The 24,682-nt window shown below is 37.8% G+C and overlaps 1 protein-coding gene across 1 annotated transcript in view; it reads right to left on the reverse strand.

Moving 5' to 3' along the window:
- Fam162a (family with sequence similarity 162 member A) overlaps positions 1-24,682 on the reverse strand; it is a 28,128-nt gene that overhangs the window by 3,079 nt on the left and 367 nt on the right. The window contains exons 2-3 of the mRNA XM_005327664.5: positions 5,632-5,754; positions 2,438-2,546 (exon numbers count right to left, since the gene is read on the reverse strand). Coding sequence (XP_005327721.1) covers positions 2,438-2,546; positions 5,632-5,754 — 232 coding nt within the window. The remainder of the gene's footprint in view (positions 1-2,437; positions 2,547-5,631; positions 5,755-24,682) is intronic.

A 24,682-nucleotide genomic window follows, 5' to 3' on the forward strand; every position in this document is an offset into this window, starting at 1 on the left:
CCTGTAGAATCTCAAGGCACACAGCATGTGGAGTCATAAGGGGGCCCAAGATAAAGAATTTCTGGTCTCCTCCAAAGTATTCACAGTAAGTAATCATCTTTAGATGACGTAATTGGAGTGCTTTTTAGCTTTTTCTCCCCCACATCTTTAACACAAATTATTTTGAAAAATCAGATGGGGAAATGGTTTTTTAAAAGTGCTCGGAAGGAGGCACAGGGCTTGGAATGTTACAGGTGGATAGGAGGAGGACCCTTAAATATGATATGAGCTGGGAACTATAAGGCAGCAAAGTGGAAGGGGTTCGCTAGGTACCAAAACTGGGCCTGCAGTGATAGAAACCAAGAACAACTTCTAAAAGCAGTGAATTACTAAAGAGCATCTGAGATCACACTACTACCCATTTTGGCTGTATTTTATGTTAACTGGTATGTCCCACTGAAGTGCTGTGATCCTCATGTACAGTGATATATTTTACATGTAAAGGAACATTTAAAAAAGTGAAATACATTTAAATAAGGCCATGATATTGTTATTCATCCCATAGGAAGCAATAAGGTTAGGCAGTACCTGTTCAGAACTACCAGCTCAAGGATAAATGGTTGCCTGAGTTCAGGAAAAAGTCTTTTGGAATGACTCACAGACAATATTTCAGACCTGAGGTGATCCTGGAACCAACTAAAGGGCAGGCTGGGGAAGGTGTTCCATAGCAAAGCCTATACACCATCAGTTAGAAAAATGTGTAGCAGCTAGAATATTCAGAAAGAAATTAGAGCACAGACAAGAACTTGATGAAGTCACTGTTATTTCTCGGGTGCTCTTATTTTCCAGGAGAGTACACTATCACTTAAACTAACACAGACAAGGGTTTTTCTGATGAAACAACCTTAGTGAAAAATAACGTGCTAATCTGACTGACAGAAGCAGAAGGGCTCTACTGCTAGGTGCAGTGGACACAAGCCTATAGTCCCAGCTACTTGGGAGGCTGAGATGGGAAGATCACCTGAGCCCAGGTGTTCAAGACCAGTCTGGACAATACAGTGAGACCGTATTTCAAATAAATAAGTAAAAAATTTAAAAAATTTAAAATTCTTTTTTTTAAAAAAGAGAGAGTGTGAGAGGAGAGAGAGTGAGAGTGAGAGAGAGAGAGAGAGAGAGAATTTTTAATATTTATTTTTTAGTTCTCGGCGGACACAACATCTTTGTTGGTATGTGGTGCTGAGGATCGAACCCGGGCCGCACACATGCCAAGCGAGCGCGCTACTGCTTGAGCCATATCCCCAGCCCCTTAAAATTATTTTGTAAGAGAAAATAAATACTATCTTTCTGGAAAATAGTTCCTGAATGAACCCAGTTCTTTTTCAATCACGAAAACAAGAAGGCCTCAGAAGAGTTTACCACTTGAAAGAACTTGTAGGAACTTTGAGTGAAGTCTGTCTCTGAGTAGGATGGTGCCCAGAGAGGAGCACGCGCGTACTTCTCAGAACCCCTTTTGGCCAAGATGCCTACTAGTCAGGGTGTTTGGGAACACTGCTGCCAAGTGGTGTTGATGCTGACACCCAAGGGATATTTGGCAATATCTAGAGACTTTTTTTTCCACCACTAAGGGAGTGATGCTGGCTTCTAAAGGTTTTGTAAAAGCCAGGGGTGCTGTTAAATATCCTCCAACACACAACTCAGGCCCTACAGCAGAATATTACATCCTAAAATTTTAACAGTGCTAAGTTTGAGAAATCCTGGGTTGAAGGACCCTGTGTTCCATTATCTATGAAGTGAAAAAGTCCAGGATTATAGCCAAATCTATGTTTAAGGAAGTTAGTGACAGTAGGGACTCTTTTTTCCTCAGAAAAAGAATGTATTACACTGAAACTCCTCTATGCCTAACTCTTGAGTGGATTTTGTAGAATATATAGTTACTGTCACTGGTATCAGCATGATTTACCAAGATTAAATATAAAAACTTTAAAAAGTAAACATTATTGTTTAGTCACATTCCTGTAACTAGAAGATGAAGCTAAATATCAGCTTACTTTGTAATATCTGACAGACATAAGTTTTCTAGCACTTTTTTTTTTTTTTTTGGTACTAGGGATTGAACTTGGGGGAACTTGAACACTGAGCCACATTTTTTTATTTTACTTAGAGACAGGGTCTATTTTTGTATTTTATTTAGAGACAAGGTCTCACTGAGTTGCTTAGTGCCTCATTTTTGCTGAGGCTGGCTTCAAACTTGAGACCCTCCTGCCTCAGCAGGCGTGCGCCACTGCACCAGGTTTCCATCACTGTTTTTATTCTAGATATTTTCCAAAAACCAATTAGCAAAGTGAAAGTATTTCTGAATTTGGTTGAAAGATTTTAAACAGTCGGGACTCAGAAGTTTTCCCTGAAAACAGATCAGTGAGAAACAGAAGCTGATTACAACACTGAGTTCAGCACTCACGAGATAGTCTCTGGGATTTCCTCTTCCTTTTTGAAGCGACCTGACCATATCAGGATCTTTCTCTCCCAATCTGTTGGTTTGTGTAATGGCACTCTGTGGCTGGAAGTGTCTGAGAGAAAAACAAGACAAGAAATTTTACTTCAGATTATAACTCCTAAATTTAGCAAGAGAAAAAATGCTATTTGTGCTTTTTTGCTATTCACTAAATAGAAACACTAAGAAATTTCAAGCTAATTAGAGCTTTGTTAGAATGAAATTTCTTAGAAAGCTTTGTTTTTCTTTAACTTTTTTTTTTTTTTTTTTTTTTTTTTTGTGGTACTGGGGATTGAACCCAGAGGCCTTCTACCACTAACCCCAACACTTTATTTTTGATCCAGGAGCTAAGTCACTCAGGCCTTGAATTTGTGATCCTCCTACCTCAACCTTCTGAGTCCATGTGATTATAGGTGTGCACCACAGGCCCAGCTAGGATGCTTTGTTTTTCAAATGAGATTCCAAAATGCCCTGAAGATTGAGGTAAAATAAAAGCCGTATTTCTCCATACAAACACTAACTACTGAAAAGTAAAAGAACATCGTGAACAAAAATATGAAGATAGGGATGAACTAAGAAGGGAATAGTTAGGAACTTTTCTGAATCCAGCAGAATCAATCTGTAAGGTAAGATCAGGTTATAAAACATCTTGACCACTAAACTAAGGAGTTTACACCTAGTTTGGGAACTATGTTTTGTTTTGTTTGAGATGGGGTCTCACTATGTTGCCTAGGCTGGTACTGAATTCCTGGGGTCCAGGGATCCTCCTGAAAAACTGGCACTATAAGTTGTGCCACCACTCCTGGCTTGGAAACTATATTTTGAAGCAAGGAAAAAATTAATGTTTTAATCTACATAATGGATGGAAGAAAGAAAGGGGGTAAAAAGTCAAAACAGGATCTGTAATATAAGGATGAGGTTACAATGTTCTGTCAGTGTTGTAACCATGGGAAGAAAGGTCAGTCTAAGGATGACTGAAATTATCTGGAGACTGATTAAGACAAAGAAGGAATCCCAAAACCCCTCAGAGATTTGGAGGACTAAGAAAATAGTAGTACTGTTAGTCAAAAGACTACGGAAGAAACAACAGGAAATGAAAAAACACAATTACTGTTTTTAAAAAAATTTTGTATTTGTTCTACTTAGTTGAACATGACATCAGAATGCATTTCAATTCATCATACACAAATGGAGTGCAACATTTCAATTCTCTGGTTGTACATGCTGTAGGGATGCACCATTCGTGTAATCATACATGTACCTAGGGTAACGTTGTCCATTTCATTCCACCCCCTTTCCTCTCCTCGTAACCCCTCTCTGCCCTCCCCTTTGCGCAGTCCAAAGTTCCTCCATTCTTCCCATGTCCCCCACCATCATAGATCAGTATCCACTATAAGAGAAAACATTCCACCTTGGATTTTTGGGATTGGCTTACTTTGCTTAGCATAATGTTCTCCAACTCAGTCTATTTACCTGTGAATACCATAATTTTATTCTCTTTTAATGCTCAGTATTCCATTGTGTATCTGTACCACAGTTTCTTTATCCATTCATCTATTGATGGGCATCTAGGTGGGTTCCACAGTTTAGCTATTGTGGAACTATATTCAGCTGCTATAAACATTGGTGCAGCTACGTCACTATAGTATGCTGATTTTAAGTCCGTCCTTTGAGTATAGAACAATTACTGTTTTTTATCTTATTTTATTTTTATGGTGCTGGGATTAAACCCAGGGCCTCACATAGGCTAGGCCAGGGTTCTACCTCTGAGCTTTATCTCAAGCCCCATAAATACTATTTAGATTTGTTACGTATGAAGGAAATTTATGCCATCTGAGTATGTTTCATTAATAAGACAGGAGTAGAGAAAAACATTTGTGCAAAGGGTGGCCAGTGAAGGTGGTAAAGAGCAGAGGACCAAAGACTCAGCCTTAGACCATGACCCAAGAAAAGGGACAGAGGAAGCAGAGGGAAGTGCCAAAGAGGCAGATGAACAGAAAAAGTACCAAACTAAAGACTATGAGGGAAGCACAGATATGCCGGAGACTAGAGTCTCATCCCATCTTTCATCTACTACTTACATTGCTCTTGCAGGTCCATCCCCTTGATGGCTACACCTCATGCCTATCACCATACCTTTGTTTATGCTGTACCTTTCACCTACCTAATCAGAAGTCCACAATAAAAGGAATAGAAAAGTTACCAAGAAAAAAGTACAGAAAGAACCAAAGGCAAGAAAAGAGGTCTGGAAGTACAGAAATAGTGCTGCTGTAGTATTATCTTTTATTTTTTCCAGCACTTGGCACAATTTTCTTTATAATTATTAAATTTTTGGAAGTAATATATACCCGATAGATAATTCAGAAAGTATATATGTTTAAAAAGAAAAATTTAAATCTACTCCTAATTTTATTATCATGTCATAGCTATTTTATTTATGTGACATTTAGATTTACTTCTAATTTTCCCATTAAATATATAAATATATAAATATATATATATATATATATATATAGAGAGAGAGAGAGAGAGAGAGAGAGAGAGAGAGAGAAATGTCTTTATACTCCAAGCTTTTCCCACAGTATAGTGATTATTCCTTAGGACAGATCCTGGAAGTAAAATACAAGGTCAAAGGATTAAAAACATTTTTAAGTACTTAACAAATATTCTTTAGGGTTGGTTCATTTCCATGTAGTAAGTTCTGGACTTCCATGAAGCAGCAGTAGATAAATATCAGTTTTTATATTATATAGTAGTGACAGTGACAAGGATTTGAGTTAGGGATGTGGAATGTATGTGGCTACAGTTAATACCCAAACCTTAGTCTTGATTCTGCTATATCCAAAATGTAATTTCTTGATTTGGCTTTATTTTTGGGATTCCTTAAAAGATAATTTCTAGACCATTATTTACTTTGATACATCTGTACTACTAAAGCTCCAGTTCCAGCCCTTGAAGCAAGAAAGAAGAAAATGGCAAATGTAGAAATTATTGTGCCTGTGAACATATACAATATGGGAAGCTTAAACTACAAGTTTGGGCATGATGTAGGACTTAATCTTAGAGGTAAGATTACATCTCTTTTAGGTTCTTTTGATTCATAGTTGTCCAACTCTTTGAGAGATACCTATTGCTTAACTACAAAACCAATAAAAACTTACAGGATGGCGCTTTAGGAGTTTCCTGTGGTTTAGTGCAAAATCCATTTACTTGCTTCAAATCAGAGTTTCTGGTAAACCTTAGAGATGAGGCAGCATCTTTTTCATATAACCTAAAAAAATTCCCTAGAAAAGAGAGAAAAATATTTTCAGAGAGAAAATCTGACATTTTCTCAAGATTAGAAATGCTTCTAAGTTGTATGTTTAAAAATAGTAGCTCATTTAGAAAATTAATATACTACATGTAAGATACATAACTATTTAAGGTGCTATGCTTGGTGTTGTTTAAAACTATAAATGTTTTGCTGATTAGGAAATTAAGAATCTCCAACATAAATGTTTCATCAACTATAAATTTTTATATAAGTAATTCTCACATATGTATTGTTATGATGACTCTGGTGGCAACACATGTATTATTATGGCATCCAGCTTGTTTAGGTAAAATAGCAACCTCCTAGAAGTGGTAAATGAAGTCATCAAGTATAGTCATATATAAATACAGTTTTACACATAAATATGTAGTTTTATATTAACTTATAAAATATATGTAGTTTTTATGAAAAATTTAAATTCAAAGCACATATAAAAAGTATTACCAATTTCTACATGTTCATCACCCAGTTTCAACAATTATCAATACCTGCCAATAAATATTTTTCATCTAAATATAATCATTCTCTACCCCCTATTGGATTACATAAAGCAAATTCCAAACATTATATTATTTATTCAATAAACACCTGAGTAAGCATCTCAAAACCACTTTCTAAAATCACATCCAGAATACCATTACTATAACTGAAAAATATTTCGTTAATACCAATACATTATGATCAAATGATACTAAGATTCAATTTCTCAAATGGGCTCATGGGTGTTATCATTATTGTAGTGGTGCTGGGGATAGAACCCAGTGCCTCACTCATGCTAGGCAAGCGCTCTAGCACTGAGCTACATCACCAGGTCCCCCACCTTGGTTTGTTCCAACTAAATGCACACATTGAATATGACTGATGCTTCCTGAATTTTTAAAATCTACAGGTTTGTTCTCCCTTTATAACTTTCTTTTGGGGGGACGGGTAGGAGTCATGTATTTGTTGGATAATCCTACAGAGCTTCCCTCATTTTAGATTTTGCTAAATGCATCACCACCATGTGATTTCTTGAAGATAGATTTTTGAAGGAGATAAGATTCAAGAGGATTTTTTTGCTAGATGATGTCATAGATAGTACTATGTACTTCCTATGAAATCACCTCTTAGGCCGAGGTGGTGGCGCATGCCTGTATTCCCAGGCTGAGACAGGATGATCTTGAGTTCAAAGCCAGGCTCAGCAAAAAATGAGGCACTAAGTAACTCAGTGAGGCCCTGTCTATAAATAAAGCACAAAATAGAGCTGGGGATGTGGTTCAGTGGGTGAGTACCTGGAGTTCAATCCCTAGTATCCAACCCCTGCAAAAAAAGTGTACACTGGCCTGGCATGGTGGCACACCTGTAATCCCAGCAGCTCAGGAGCCTGAGGCAGGAGGTTCGAAAGTTCAAAGCCAGCCTCAGCAACTTAGTGAGTCCCTAAGCAACTCAGCGAGACCCTGTTTCTAAATAAAATATAAAAAGGGCTGGGGACGTGGCTCAGTGGTTGAGGACCCCTGGGTTTAATCCCTAGTACCAAAAACTAAAGAAGTGTATACTGCCCAGCATGGGTCACTTGTAAATCCAGTGACTCAGGAAGGTAAGGCAGAAGGATCACAATTTCAAGGCCAGCCTCAGGAACTTAGCAAAATGTCATAAAATAAAAAATAAAAAGGGACAGGGGATGTAACTCAGTGGTAGAGTACCCCTGGGTTCAATCTCCAGTACCAAAAAACAAAACCCAAAACACCCAAAAATATATACATCAACTTTGTCTCTTTGTGATATTAAAATTTATGGGTAAAGAATTGGGAGGCTGAGTGAGATAGGAGATTACAAGTTCAAGACCAGCCTCGGTAAGTTAGAGAGGCCCTCAGCAACTTAGGGAGGCTCTGTCCCAAAATGAAAAATAAAAACGGCTGGGGATTTGGCGCAGTGGTTAAGTGCCCCTGGGTTCAATACTTGTACAAAAAAGAAAAAATAATAAATTGATGGGTAGATGCTACCAGTCTGATTCACCCTTTATAAGGTTCCTCATCAACCTTTCATCTAGTGTTTTTTTTTTTTTTTTTGCCAGGAAAGGTGACTGTTTCATTAGGGAGTTACAAAATGGTAGTATTATTTTTTCACATTAATATTTGATTATGCTAAGGTATAAGTCACCAATAAAATGTTAAGATTAATGCTTCATTCTTTTTTTTTTTTTTTTTTTTTTTTGGTACTGGGGATTGAACTCAGGGGCACTTGACCACTGAGCCACATCCCCAGTTTTATTTAGAGACAGTGTCTCAATTAGTTGTTTTGCTGAGGCTGCCTTGAACTCTTGATCCTCCTGTCTCAGCCTCCCAAGCTGCTGGGATTATAGGCATGCACCACCATGCCCGGCTAATGCTTGATTCCTTTCCTTTATTTTCCAGTTTTCTAATTAGTGAATTGGGTGTCCTTGCAAACTTTTGTTTAAAATTAAATAATATGCATTTTAACATATGTGATATTATTATATTAATGCTCAAATGTTCTAATCTTTAGTCATTGGGAACCCTATGAGACTGGCTCAAGTCCTTTTGAACATTGCTCAGTGATCACTGATAGCTTCCTCATCTCTGGCAAGATGTTCTGGGCTCATTTTGAACATCCCTTGCCCCTGACCTGGAATCACACATTCCTCCAAGGGGTTCTGTTTCCTTTAAAGAAGAAATGGTACAAATTGGTTTTTAGAGACCCCCATAGGGAGTCTCGTGGTTTGTCACCATTTCTAAGCCTTTATAGTGAACAAATCAAGGAAACATTCTCTTCTCAAAATAATACTTTTAAGAAATTAGTTTAAGAAATTAACTTTCAGTGTGAATCACTGAATCAATCAATAATAATCAGAATTTACTGGGTGTAGTGGCACACACCTGTAATCCCAGCGGCTCAGGAGGCTGAGGCAGGAGGATCCCGATTTCAAAGCCAGCCTCAGCAATGGCAAGGCGCTAATCAAATCAGTGAGACCTGTCTCTAAATAAAATACAAAATAGGGCAGAGGATGTGGCTCAGCAATTGAGAGCCCCTGAGTTCAATCCCCAGTACCAAATAATACTAATCATCACCATCATCATAATTAAAAACAGAGAAAACCAGAAAGTTTTATTTTTAATTTGTTCCAATTAGTTATACAGTTGAATGCATTTTGGCACATTGTACACAAATGGAACATAATTTTTCCTTCCTCTGGCTGAACATGGTGCAGTGTCACTCTGGTAGTATAATCATACATATATAGAGAGTAATAATGTCAATCTCATTCCATCATCTATCCCATCCCCACACCCTCTCTACTCCCCTTCCTCCCCTCTGCACAATCCTAAGCTCCTTCAGTCTTCCTCCCACCCCCATTTGGATCAGTATCCACTTATCAGAGAAAACACTTGGCCTTTGTTTTTTGGGTTTGGCTTATTTCACTAAGCATGATATTCTCCAGTTCATCAATTTACTGACAAATGCCATAATTTCATTCTTCTTTGAGGCTAAGTAATATTCCATTGTGTGTATGTACCACATTTTCTATATCCATTCATCTGTTGAAGGGCATCTAGGTTGGTTCTAATTCACAATAGTTTAGCTATTATGAATTGAATTGCTATACACATTGATGTGGCTGCATCACTGTAGTGTCGGGAGCCGCTCTGGACAGGAGCTATGTACATACCTTTTTTTGAAGAGTTTGTGGAAGATTAATTCTAATTTTCCTTTAAATGATTGGTAAAATTAACCACTGAAGTGATCTGGGCTTGGGCCTTTTGTTGTTGTTGTTACTGTGTGCTTTTGCAGGAAGTTTTAAAAATATTCAATCTCTTTATTCAGTATAGAGCTTCTCAGATTTTCTATTTCTTTTTTTACTATTTTTCTATTTCTTTTTTTAGTAATTTATGTCTTTTTAGACATGTGTCCATTTATCTATGTAATTTTTGGCATATAATTATTCATAGTATTCCCTTGCATGCTGTGTATTTGGCCACAGAAATGCTTGTTGAGCTTAGTGGTCAGCTAATTAGAGACTTTAAAATGCCTCCTACAAAAATAAATAAATAAATAAAATGCCTCCTACAAATTAGTTTGTCAGCCTTTGCTGAAGGACTCTTGAAGGTGCGTTGAAGCAAGTCTTTTAACCATAGGAAGGCAGCTTACAATAATAACTTAGCCTTTAATTCCTGCTTGCATGAGTCTAGATATGAGTCAGAGGTGAAGATCTACGGATTTCTCAGGTCTTTCCTAGAGCACATTCACAGTCTTGCAAATATTCCATCCCAGAAATATGTCAGATCTTTTCAATGTCAAAATGGAAATCTATTCCCCAGATTTTGCTTTCCAATTTTTCAACTGCTTCCTTTCTGACCCAGTGGTTATTGCCTTCCTATGTTATACTAAGTAAATGCTGCCATTTTCAATAAAAGCCTCAGGAGAAGCTGTTTGCAAACAGGAAGATCTAAGTCAAGTGAAAAAGAAAAGTCCTTTAAGTGGAGGTTCTTAGGGAGTCATCACGGAGATCTGACACTAAGCGTTTTCTGGAACTGGGGCTTTGAGGAGCTCCAAACCCATTTTAACTTCTTCAGTGTCTGCCAGACTGCTGATATTTGTAACTGTTGGGATTTGTGAAACTGAGAGGAGACAGGGATAAGGCAAGTTAAAACTTCACAAGAGCCTGGCACGGTGGCATGTGCCTGTAATCCTAGCAGCTCAGGAGGCAGAAGCAGAAGGACTGACTTCAAAGCCAGCCTCAGCAATTTAGCAAGATACTAAGCAACTCAGTGAGACCCTCTCTCAAAATAAAATACAAAATAGGGCTGGAGATGTGGCTAAGTGATTGTGTGCCCCTGAGTTCAATCCAGGGTACTCACCTCCCACAACCCTGCAAAAAAAAAAAAAAAAAAAAAAAACCCAAACCAAAAAACTTCATGAGACTTGTTCTTACCATGATTCAGTAATTTTTTTAAAATAAATGCTCCTCAGATTGTCATAGCCCCTGGTTATTTTTCAGAGTTATGAGACAGCTGATTTTTTAATAATTTCTGGCAGTGTTTTCCTTGCTTTTTTGTAGGAATAGAATTTTCAGAGGTCCTTACCCTGACGCACTGGAAATTAGAATCTCGGTGTAAAAACTGGAAGTTAAACCATAGTCTGATTTCTTCCATAAAAGACCTTATTCGTTTCCATTTTTTTAGTTATAAATGGACAATATATTTTTTATTTATTTATGTGATACTGAGGCTTGAACTCAGTGCCTCATGTGTGCTAGGCGAGCACGCTACCACTGAGCCAGAACTCTAGCCCCTCATTTCCATTTTCTAGGTCTGTGATCCCTGAGAGCTCTGCCTGGGTCCAGGTAACCACAACATCAGTGCCATGTAGGGGAAGCAAGCGACACCATAAGGAAAGTAGATAAATTATAATTGCTCTTAGCTTGCTTCCTTATTTTAAATGTAGCAATACTTACTGCACCAGGGCTGACTGGAAGGTTAATGGAAAAACATACATGGGATTATCTGCCAAATGCTGAAACACATCAAGCACTCTATGGTTAAGTTCATTTTCAAAATTACTAGTTTTTGTATATAATGTATACTCCAAAGTCTCATATGTTGAAGGCTTGGTCTTCTTAATGCCTCAATGTTCAAATGTATGGCATTTGAGAAGTGATTGGATCAGGCACTAATTTCATGAACAGATTAATCCATTGTTAAGTTCATAGCTGAACGGGCCATTAGGAGGTGGGGTCTAGTTTGGTGGAAGCAGGCCAAAGGGGGAGGGTCTTAAAGAGGTATATCTTGTCCCCACCCAACCTGTTCTTCCCTTTCCTCCTGCTTCCACTTCCCAGTTGCCATGAGGTGAGCAGCTCTGCTCTACCATACCTTTTTGGCCACGATGTTCTCCCTCACCACAGGCCTATAACAGGAGTCAGCCAACCATGGGCTGAAACCTCTAAATCTGTGGGCCCAGATATATCTTTCCTCCAAGATATTTTTCCTCAGGTATGTTATCACAATGATGGAAACCTCACTAACACATTACTTAAAATAGTAATCTTCAGAATTTACAGGGCAGTTTTTAAACTTTATCTCTAAAGTGGTCAGAATTTCTGGCAATGATAATTATGCAGTTGTGAGGACATGAGAAACAACATCCATGAAATTCTTCAACAGTTCTTCATATCTCTCAGGATTAAGACAAAATTATTGAATGCTGTGATTCTCAACTAGTGCATATCAGTCACTTGCAATTTCTCAATCAACAGTTCTTGTGGTGGAGGTAGGAAAGTTGCTTTTTTTTCTTTAGATTCTGGGGTTTGAACCCAGGGGGCGCTCTACCACTGAACTGCACACCCAGCCCCTTTTGCTTTTTTGAGAAAGGGTATCACTAAATTGCAAAGGCTGTCTTCAGACTTGGAATTTTCCTGCTTCAGTCTCTCAAGTTGTAATTTCAGGTGTTCACCACTGTACTGGCTGGGAATTTACATTTTTAACAAGTTCTTAGGGGATGCTGCTACAATTAGTTTTAGACTACACTTTAAGAACGACTAGGCTTTCTCTCCTAAATTGTGGTAAAATATACCTAACAAAAAAATGTATCATTTAAACTACCTTTCAGTGTCTATTCAGTGGTGTTATATACATTTACATTGTTTAAACACTTCTAACATCCATCTCTAATACTTTTTCATCTTCATCAGAAAACCACCGTTTTAATGTGACCTACAAGGCACCGTCTCACACTGTGCTATCCCATTCCTTCTCTGTGGCAGGCACTTAGAAAGGAGCAAGGTTAACCTGCAGCATGCTAGAAGGACTCTGCTTTCCAAATACAAAACAGAGAAAGAATCAACAATTATTTCCTTAGATAGTTAGTTACCCTTTTCCATCCCTCTTAATTAGAATAGAAGCAGTTTAGGGGAATCGAATGGAACAGAGGCTGTTAAGAAGAGAAGACAAACTACCACTGAGTGCAGTTTGGGTAATAATAATAAAGTAAAAAATAAAATCACAAAACAAAACCATATAAACACGTACACTTACTATCAATTATATTGAAGATATGCATACTGGAGATATTAATTCAAAAATTAATAATTGAATACCTACTATATGCCAGGCACTGCTTTAAGCAAAATACAAAAAGAATAAAAAATTACTGGGCACAGTAGCACATGCTTGTAATCTCAGCAACTTGGTAGATGGAGGCAGGAGCATCACAAATTCAAGGCCAGCCTCAGCAACTTAGCAAGAGACCCTGTCTCAAAATAAAAAATAAAAGGGAGTGGGGATGGAGCAGTAGTAAAATTCCCCTGGGTTCAATCCTTAGTACTCCTCCCTAAATAAATAAATAAACAAATAAGTAAATAAAAACAAGCGATAAAAACCTGAGCCAGAAGGACTTAAGATTCTACTGGGGAAAAAATTGCATTATGTCAGATTCTGAGTGTTGGGGGTGGGGAAGAAGGTGGGTTTGAAGTGTCTGTATGTCTAGAAAGGGGATGGACACATGTGAAATTTTAGTTAAGGGAGCCAGGGAAGTTCTCTTTGAGAGTGTCACTTTTGAAGGAAGTGAGGGAGCTAGTTATGCAACTATTTGGTGGAAGAATATTTTAAGCAGAAAGAACAGTAAGTGCAAAGGCCCTAAAGTGATTTTAAGGACAAAGAGAAGAGTGGAAAAGAGCAAATAATAGGAAGAGAATTAGAACCTGAGGTCAGAGGTACGTGGGTAAAAGTGGCAGGCAGAAACTTGAAGACATGAGAGGTTTACCTAGATCAGAAGATATCTCCCAACTTTCTCTTACTGCATGCCAATAACTTTTATCTCCCTAAAGTAAAAATATGATTAAAATATATGCAAATACGATCTAATTATAATCAGACATATGACCAATTTAAGAATAATGTTAAAAATTTATCATTAAAAACAGTCATGAAGTACTTGTGATCTTGGTTTTTATTTTATAACAAAATAAAAGTATAAACAAGCTCTAGTATCATCAAGACCTTTTCTTTCTCTTTGAGATAAAATATATTGCCCCAAACATCCAAGACAGAATTTTCCATCCTCTGGTAGATCACAATTAAAAACATAGGAACCCAAAGAAAAATAGCCCTTTAACCTTCTGGCTGTTCTTGCAGCTTGTCTCTGACAGACCAATTCCGTGTCCCCAGGGCCCTAGCAGGAAGTCAAGTTAAAGATTCATAGCTCTCTAAGGCTATGATTAGCAATGGCTGGCTAATCTTAAGGGTGGAGGTTCTCAAACCTTAGTATATGTATAAGAATCATCTGGAGAACTTGTAATAAAGATTACTGGACTGGGCTGGGATTGTGGTTCAGGGGTAGAATGCCTGCCTAGTTGTGAGAGGCACTGGGTTCGATCCTCAGCACCACATAAAAATAAAGAAACAACAACAAAAAGATTACTGGACCACTCTGCCAGTTTCTGATTTAATAGGTATGGACGGAAGAGGTATGGTTCTTACACTGTCTCAGGTAATGCTGATTTTGCTTGTTCTTACAATTAGAAAACCAGAGCCTTACAAATATTATTACTAGCTCCTGGCTGTATATGGCTAACTGGGATGAGGCTGGCTCAAGTATTGCCTTCTTTCCTGGTAGTTCCCTTCTTTCTACAAAAATCCATTCCAGCCTCAGAATGGGCAGTGGACAGGAGTGAGAATGTTCCCCACCCAGACTATTTTAAGATACTCCTGGAGAACAGTAATGCAACATGGGACATGACAAATCTTTTGAGAATCAGTGAGGATAAATGAAGGTTCAGTAAACGCTGGAGAAAAAAGGGGAACTTTGGAAGATTATCAGATTTAGTTTTGCTTAACCTACTGTCAAGATTAGCTGCAAGTAACATGTTGCTATGAAGTTTGGCAGTATTTATTTTTTAAAAAATGTTTCAAAACTATACATTACAAAGATCTTTAACATATAAAAATTTAAAACAACAACCAGGATGCTGGGGAATACATATTTCCTAGCTCTAGTGACTGGAAGGGCCTGGAATCCGTAACACTTTAATAGCAATGCTACTGTCCAATCGGCAGAACTTAGTTTCTAAATACCTACTTCCTAGCAAATTGAATCAGGGCTCCTTAAAGAGAAATAGCTGATCCACACCAGGACAGAGAAAATATAAGAGCCTACAGCATCTTTTAGTACCAGAACATAAGGAAGTATTCAAAAAGCAAAAGGATAGAAGCATGTGAAGGGACACAGAAACTGATCTAAAAGAACCTAAACTAGACTTGAGAAAATAATGTTATAGGAGACTATAAACCCACATAAAAAGTATGAGTCCATAGTAATATAAGTAACAAGATGAATAAATGGAGAGAGGGGATAAATTTTCTTATATAACAACTATCTGCAATATAGTATCTTGGATTGGATCCTGAAAGGATATATGGACATCTGATGAGATCTGAATAAAGTTAGTACTTTAGTTAATAGTAATGAACTAATATTTACTTTCTTAATTTTGACAAATGTACCATGGTTATATACAATATTAACATCGCAGAAATTGGATGAGGGGTTTACAGAACTCTGTACTCTCACTGCAGCTTTTCTGGAAATTGAAATCATAGGTACTTGATTATTAATGATATCTCTTTTTAACATATATTTTATATTTTAAAAATTTAGAATTTGATGTTATCTCTACAAAAAAATATTATTCTCACTTGCACTCCAATATACTCCTGAAATAGGAGAGGAAAAGAATGGGGTGAGGCACAGTAGGAAAAGGGAACAACTCCAGGTAGACCAAGAGTGTACAGATGAGGGTCATCTGACTAGTGTACCTTGGTGAAATGAAGTGGGAAAATGATGGCATACATTTTGTCACACTCTAAGGCCCCTTGATATCCTCACGTGTAGCTGGCATCACCTGGCAGCTTGTTGGAAATGCAGACCCTCACTTCCTACCCAGACCTATACAATCTGCATCTTCATTTTTTATGAGCTAGCCAGGTGACTCATGAATATTAGATTTTGGTATGGAAATGGACACCCTTATTCATTCAACAGTTGTTGAGTACTTACTATGTGCCAGACCAATGCCACATATTCTAGAATAGTGCTACTCGGCTCGGCCTTAGCTAGGAGCTTCACAGAAATGCAGATTCTCTGGCTCACGCCAAACCTTCATACTTTCTGAAACTGGGAAGTAGAAATCTGTTTTCATAAGCTCTCCAGATCCTAAAGTTTGAAAAGCACTGCTCTTGAAAAGTAAACTTCAAACTTTTCATATTGGAATCTCTAGAGTATCTTAAAAAATAAAATAAAGCTCAGTGCACAGGTACAACATAGACCAATTAAATTCAACTTCTGGGAGCAAATTTAAATTCCACCTTGGGCATATTTTCAAGATTCCCCAATAATTCTAATGTGCTGCCATGTTTGAAAAAAGCTCCTCTATAACACAACCATTTGTAGTCCCTGCTGAACACAGGCTATATTAATGACCAGAGTACATCTGCAAAGCTTGATACCTTTGTCTCTGGATGGATTAAAAAATCCCTCTTTTTAATAGTTAATTTATGAAAGAAAAAGCAGCTCTACCTGAATTCTAACTTCTATTCCATATGTAATCCATTATTCTGGAAGTTTGGAGTTCCTGTGGAATGCATTAAAATATGCCCAGTTTTCAGATTTTACAGATCATGCACTCTCTAACACACTACCCAGTACTTGGTGACATGCAGTGAACTGTCCTACAGTTGTCTTACCTTCTCATCCCCTTTGGAAAAAAGAGATTCTGTTTATGTCCCTCATCTACAGCACCTGCCTGCCCTCATGGGTGAACATGTGTCTGATTATCCCACAAAGAATGACCATAGCCCACACAGCAGATCCTATCACAGAGATGTAAGACTGTTCAGCCACTTCACTCCCTTTTTATAATGTTCCACACTACCATGACCTTGGCTGGAAGAAATTATTTCTGGGGCAACAATTCCATTCCCATGTCCCATGCAAAGTGTTTTTAATCAATGTAAAAACTTAGGAATTTCTCCAATTAGCCCACAAATGCCTATTTAATCCTTTAAAAACTGAAATAGAATATGACCAGTATGTTTGCTGTCATAGGAAAGGGTAAATGTGAGGAATAAACTTGGAAAATGTGTTTTGTGAATCACAGTCAATTTTAACTCTCAGAAGAAAAAAGCCAAATGTATTCTTACTCTGGGGACATCCAAGTTCCCATGCATACACTAATCAATACTGTAACTTTGTAATTATGATAAAACTGCTTAACAGACCTACTAGAAGAAATGATTAATGTAGTTTATGGAAGATGAAGCTTTCATGCCCACCAGAACTCACGTAGAATAAAAAAACACTGATTTGGTCCCACATAAAGCAAACTAAAAAGGTTGACCACAAAAACCAAAACCAAAACCAAAACCAAACCAAACCCAACCCACCAACAACAAAAACAAAAAAGGAGCTGAGGGGGTGCTGGGGATATGGCTCAAGCGGTAGCGCGCTCGCCTGGCATGCGTGTGGCCCGGGTTCGATCCTTAGCACCACATACCAACAAAGATGTTGTGTCCGCCAAGAACTAAAAAATAAATATTTAAAAAAATTATCTCTCACAAAAAAGATGCTGGGGCTGTAGCTCAGTGGTGGAGAGTACACGTGAGGCACTGGATTAGATTCTCAGCACTACACAAAAAATAAATATTGTGTCCATCTACAACTAAACATACGTTGTATAGATACATTTATATATGTGTGTGTACCCTAGATGGAAAAAAAAAAAAACCCTCAAACATTAACTTGTTTTGAGGTTGTTTTTTTTTGATCAGACCTGAATGGATTGAAATCTCATGTCTGCAAATCTGAGAATGGATGGACATTTTTCTGGCTTCAAACACTGATTGCGGTGTTCTGCTGTGTGACACTGACTTCTGGATCTGTCTGCCAGGCTACCCAGTTGTGTGACACATACACTCTACCTCCATCTTTTTTCTCAACCTTCCCTGCAATAAGTTTCATGCTGATGTTCTGGGACTCCAAATCTACTGAGATGACACTGGCCCTACTTATTCTGGCTGTGGATGTTGTGACCATCCATGCTTTCCCACAGTAAGAGTCCTTTTGTCTGTCACACACACCTCAAAGAGTTTTGCCAAATAGGCAGTGCAGTTTGAACTGAGAAATGAGGGGAAATTGTGGTATTAGTTTTTTTTGTTTGGGGTACCAGGGATTGAACCCAGGGCACTAAGCCATATCCCCAGTCCTTTATGTTTTATTTAGAGACAGGGTCTTACTGAGCTGCCGAGGCTGGCTTTGAACTCATGATCTTCCTGCCTCAGTCTCCAAAGCTGCTGGAATGATAAAAAGTGGTGTTTTAGGAAGACAAATCTTGGCACAAAACATAGGGCAGGCCTGGGGGGAGGGAAGAATTGGTTAAAGGGAGCAGAAGAGGATGATAGGGATATGGAAACTAGGTGGTGTCACAATCCTGTAGTTTGACTGGGTAATTTAAAGGAGAGAGGATAGCTATAAAAGAGAAAATGAGAAAAATAATAGGAGGAAAACAGAGTAACTCAGTTTTTATGGGGGTGGTTGGAACTGCCTTATTACCATTTGTAACATTGTTTCTATAGGGAAAGAAAGAAAACCACAGGATTTAAAAACAAAGATTTATAAATAAACCTTTGTTACCTGGATAGTTTTCAAGCTTTGGGGAACTTAACAATTCTACTGTGGTAGTTACTGGTCAAGGACCTGTTCCTTGATATCTTTTCTCCTCTCATCAATATTCTAGCCCTTTCCACAATGGCTATTTGAAACTCTCCAGGCATAGTTTTTGATCCCAGATGTGTGACATATACACTCTACCTCCATCTGATTTTTCATCTTTCCCTGTAAGCTGGGAAAATCACCAATCTTCCTTCATTGTGAATGAGCGAGCCCTTCTACCTGTGGTGGCTCTCCTGAGGGACACTGCACCAAACCATCACAACCTCTAGTTCCTTACTATCCTCTGCCTTTTACTTGCCAAAGGTCATCACCCCATCTTAAATAAAAACAAAATAAAACAAAAACCAGCAACAAAAACCCTCATAAAATATTTGCTCATTATGGAAAATTTGGAAGCTAAAAAGAGGTACAAAAAAAGTTCTGAAAGCACTTATTACCCAGAAATAATAACTTGGTGTATTTATTTCCAGACTTTTTTTTTCCTATTATCACACATAATGTACATTTTTCATCAGAAAATACTATATCTTACTTAAGTCACAAATACTATTCCCATATATTAAAACAAACTTCTGAGAGCTGTGTAATATCCAACATACAGATATAACCTGAATTTAATTTGCCCTACAGCTACAATTGTTCTCAATTTTCACTAATATATATAATGTTCCAATGACTAGTTCTTTTTTTTTTTTGGGGGGGGGGGTACCAGGGGTTGAACTCAGGGGCACTCAACCACTGAGCCGCCATATCCCTAGCCCAATTTTGTACTTTACTTAGAGACAGGGTCTCACTGAGTTGCTTAGTACCTCTCCATTGTTGAGGCTGGCTTTGAACTTGCAATCAAAGTTCTCCCTTTAATTGCCTCAGCCTCCCAAACTTCAGAGATTATAGGTGTGTGCCACTGTGCCCGGCCGGCTTCAATGACCAGTTTTCTAAATTTTGTTTTGTTTTTGAGATAGGGGTCTTGCTCCGTTATCCAGACTGATCTCTGACTCCTGGGTTCAAGTGATCCTCCTGCCTCAGTCTCCCAAGGAGTTGAGACTGCAGCCTGCTACTATGCCTGGCTCTTCTACATTAATCTTTGATGACATTCCTAATTATCTGTTTTCTTAGAATCTTGCCAGTGGTGGGTTAAAGATTAGGCTATATAAAAAACAAACTGCTTTCCAGAAAGGTGAAACCAAGTTATACTTCTACCAGTAGATATCAGGTATTTCTGTTGCAGGTCATAATAACACTGAGGTTCCACTATCTTGGACAAAACATTCACCTGTTGTCAACGTCCTATAAATAAAATAATAAAATTCCTTTCATAGCTCAAGTGATTTAATCAATAATAGGTATTATTTTACCTTCACTTTACCACCCACGCTTCATTTCATTACAAGGTTTCTCCCCATCAATAGCTTCACGAAAATTGCTCAAATACTATCGATCCTATTTCACCACATGACTATGTGTTTTAGACTCACGGGGAGCCCATTTTACTATACTCTTCCCACCTTCATGGCCATTTGACTGTACTGATCTCATTCTTCTATGAGGATTCAACCCTTTCTTATGTTACACCTCACCTTCTTTTACTTCATAACCTATTTCTATGGTCTATCTTCTTTAATGATTTGTCACTTTCTATTAAACTATGACAGGTCTCCAAGATTCAGTCCTTACCACTATTGCGTGCTACTGTAGAGGGACTCCTCCATTCTATTTGTATTTTAAATATTTTTTTAGTTGTAGATGTAGTTGGACACAGTATCTTTATTTTATTTATTTATTTTTATGTGGTGCTGAGGATTGAACCCAGCACCTCATATGTGCTAGGCGAGCACTCTACTGCTGAGCCCCAGCCCCAGGCCCAGCCTCTCTTCCATTCTATTTTAATAATCAGCTCTACACCAATGGTTCCCATATTTTTCTGTCCTATCTCCTCCGGTCTTTGACAAAGGGATCCTATCATCACCTACAATTCAAAGCCACCTACACCAAAAACAACACATCTTCTCTGCCAAATAAACATAAATCTTTTAAGTTATTCTTGATTACTTCCCCAACTTTCTTATTTCTGACAGTGGGGTAACACTTCTACACTCAAACGCTTGTCTTTTAAGTTCTAAGACAAGCCTCCAAACTTTTGTTTCTTCAAGAAGTTTTCTACATACAATCCCTTTTTAGCATTTCCACCATCACTTCATACATGGATTACAGTTATACTGTTCCAGGTCACAATTTATCTTGTATGCAGATGTCTTGATAATTTTCCAAAGATGTTTCTTTGATGACTTCAGCTTGAAGACTTTTTTTTTTATTCAAATCAAACAAATTCAAACTCCTCATAAAGACCTATTACCTCCTGATCAAAATCCAAGGTAATTCTTTCTCCTTACTTTCTTCCTAAGAACCTGTCCAGATTCATTATTGCCTCTATCTTTGCTCATGTTACTCCCACCTCCTCCAATGACAAATGTCAAATGAAGGAAGCCTTCAATTTACAATCCTACGCTTACAAATCTTTTCTTTTCTCTGTATTCCTGAAGCCAGTTGTATACTGGCTCTTGGGAAAGGCTGGTGAGAAATCCTGTTCTATAATGTGCCAGTAACCCTCACCATACCAGATTTCAAGCTACCAATGTAACACTTCAATTCTAAAATTAAAAAATGGGAAAAGATATGCACAATGTTGGCAGGAACTGGCCCCAGGACACCACAGCAGTACTTTCCAGAAGTTAGTATATATTATTTTGTATAGGTTGTCTGGGTGCATTGTGTAGATTGGTTTACTCATGGCAATAAGCTAGCCCTAGGAAAAGGAGCAGTCTATTCATGTCAAGCACTTTTACAATATAGCAGGGCACACAGTGGGTGCTCAATAAAAACCTATTGGTAAGATCTGAGGGGTGTGATAAGCAAAGCCAAACATGGGAGTGGCTACAATAGGCATATTCTCATTTAGGGTTGGTTAGCAAGAACAAACAAAAAAAGCAATGAAGGAGCAGAATACTGTAGAAATAAAATCAGAATGGGAGCTAGGAAACACTGGTTATGTCACAGCTTTGTGCCTGTGTGTGACTCTTAGCAAGTGAATTCCTTTCTTGGGTCTTTAATTACCAAATGTGTAAAAATTAGGGAACTGGACTACGTAAGATATCTTTTGACTGTAAATGCTCTGAGACATGGGTTCAACTCACAAGAATACAACCCACAATCCACTGCATTGGGAGTAAAAATGATTGTAATAAATTCATTTTAAAGTCTGACAAGTCAATGGAGTTTGAGGTAACAAAATTTTCTGAATGTGTAAAGGAACATTCTGGTAAGGCCATTCCAATATTCTGATCTAATAATCACCCTATAGAAGAGATAATATCCTTAAAGCTGCATCTACTTCATTCTACTCTCAAGAGAAAAGAAGTATGAAAACTCACTTTATATCTACTTATTCCAAGATATTTCCTAGAGTCCCTCATCAAAATATTATGTATGGCCAGTACTACGAATTTTTCACTAATATGACCTGAGGATTTAGGAAGAACAGAATAGGCCCAGTTAACCTCAAGGAATCCATAGCAGGGTGGGTCAGGTGCCATTTAATTCCTATTCATTCACATTCGTAGTTTTCATGAGTAATCAATGCAAGCTTTGGACCCTTTTTCTCAAAAACAGGAACATAATCATAAAACTTGAATAAAATTCAGATGTTCACAAGACCTCTCATCTGCATAGGTGTCCAGAGTACTGCAAGTTAACCTGACCTATCTCTACATATACAAAACAATTAACAAATTCAAGCTCATAAAAGTCTGTATTGTTTGCTAAAGGAGACCAGCAAAAATTTCTAATGGAAATAATTAATGTAAAGGTCCATGGTTTCAAAGATTGTTTTAGTTATCTGAAATTTTATTCACCTAGAGGACCTTATTCCTGACAAAATCTGGTGTTCAGGTTACTATGGTCATAGACAAGAGTAGCTTATTCCAAATAGTATTGTGGATAAATCAAGTGTGCTTCAATTATGTTTCTATTTGATCTGCTACTCCTTTGGTTATGGTTGCTTATCATCAATCTTACTTTCTTGAAAAGCCATTTGCACATGAATGTGTATTTCCATTTCACAAATAAATCTGCATTATATGACTCTTCCATTTCACATTAATGAGACCCAATTGGCCATGGCAAAGAGCACAAATTTCAGAAGAGAGGGCACTGCCTTCAGCACTGTAGTTGTTTTTTTTTTTTGCAAAGTGATCATGGACAAGTCACTTAACCCTCTGAACTGTTTCATTTACAAAAAGGTGAGAGGCTAATAAGACTTACCAGAGAGGGCTGCTGCAAGAAATTAATCAAATAAAATAATGTATGTTAAGCATTTAGCTATAAAATAAAGCAGATCCCATGATAATGCTCACAAAAATATCATATGTTCACAGATCATTTATAAAGAAATGCTCACATAACCCCTCCTAGGTGTTATTCAAGTTTTTCTATCTGAAGTAAAATAAATAATTCTTTGATGGCTGAAGGAACTGTCTTAGTTAAGTTCCCATTAGTAAAGTTCTAAAGCATCATATGCCTGAAGAGAGGCTTTGGAAGTTCCACGATGCTCTAGTATAATAATCTCAAGACACGAAGTAAAATCAATCTGAATTCCAACTAATCAAAAACACTTTCACACAGGCTGTTTTATTTATTTATTTTTAACAAAGCATTGATTCTTTCCCTTGTCCTGCTAAAAAGCTTCACAATATTTAATAGAATATACACAAAAAATTTTAGGTGAATTAAATCAAACTAATAAAATCAAATGAAATCAATACTTTTCTTTTTTTGCATTATTAGGAAGTGATAATCTCCAGGTGCAACATATTTTCCATTCTATTCTTCACTGAAACACAAGATAAGCCATGTAAAGCATTACCTTTTTGATTATTATACTAGAGCATCATGGAGATGCAGGCTACATACTAAGCTTGGGAAATGTACACATTCAGTATTGGTTGGATGTGCTGGAGATACAGGGCCTCTCAACACAGCACAATTTCTTTTCTTTTTTTTTCTTTTTTGGTCACTGTTTCATTTACATAACAATGTATATTTGCATTCTTTCATTAGTCAACTTTGGGGTTATTCTTCCTTTAAAAATTGAACAACTTTTAGTCGTGGGTGTGACCATCAGCTCTGGAGACTGAAGCAGGAGGATTTCGAATTCAAAGCCAGCCTCTGCAATTTAGCCAGGCGCTGAGCAACTCAGTGAGACTCTGTCTCTAATAAAATACAAAAAGGCCTAGGGATGTGGCTCAGTGGTCTAGTGCCCCTGAGTTCAATCCCTGGTACACCCCCCCCCCAAAATGAACAACTTTTAAATAATCTTGTACCATGGAACAAAAGCAAACGCTCATTATATCTCATCAAAGTTCATAAAGGTGAGCAAGAAAACTGTCCTGGCACCTACAGGAGTGAAGATGCCAACACCAATTCTCAGCCCTACAGTAATACCAAGGCTCTCCTGGTTTCCCCAAGAAGAGGAATTAAGTTCTCAGTTCCTAATTTCAAAATACCCACCACACAAATGTCTACCGAGAAAACGAACTGCAAGTTCTACATGTACATAAAACTTTCATCCAAGAAATTAAAAGCACTGAGACTGCTTAAAAGTCATGTACTCCTCCTCCTTTTTTTGTGTGTGTGATGCTGGGAATTGAATCCAGGGCCTTGTGCATGAGGCAAGCACCCTACCAACTGAGCTATATCTCCAGCCCCCCCCCCCCACCTTTTAAGAAAACATTTACTGGGCCTGGGGTTGTGGCTAAGAGGAAAAGCACTCGCCTGGCATGTATGGGGCACTGGGTTTGATTCTCAGAACCACATTTAAAAAAATAAAATAAAGGTATTGTGTCCACCTACAACTAAAAAATAAATGTTAAAAAAAGGAAAACATTTACTATTATTCTGTGGGATCTTAAACCCCTTTTCCATTCAGACACTTAAACCGTGGGAAACTCCAGACTCAGGTGGTCTGATAGCAAGAATAAACTCTTCTGATGATGGGGAGAGAGGCGGAGAAGAAAGATCAATTAGAATAACTGATAGGGAAGGTTAAGGTGGAAAGCAAAAAGTTATAGGAATACCAAATGTATTAAGGTGCTCAGAAGAGAAGGGAAAGGAGGGAGCAAGAACCCCTT

The sequence above is a fragment of the Ictidomys tridecemlineatus genome, chromosome 3 (assembly GCF_052094955.1).
Source record: "Ictidomys tridecemlineatus isolate mIctTri1 chromosome 3, mIctTri1.hap1, whole genome shotgun sequence".
Taxonomy (NCBI): Eukaryota; Metazoa; Chordata; class Mammalia; order Rodentia; family Sciuridae; genus Ictidomys; species Ictidomys tridecemlineatus.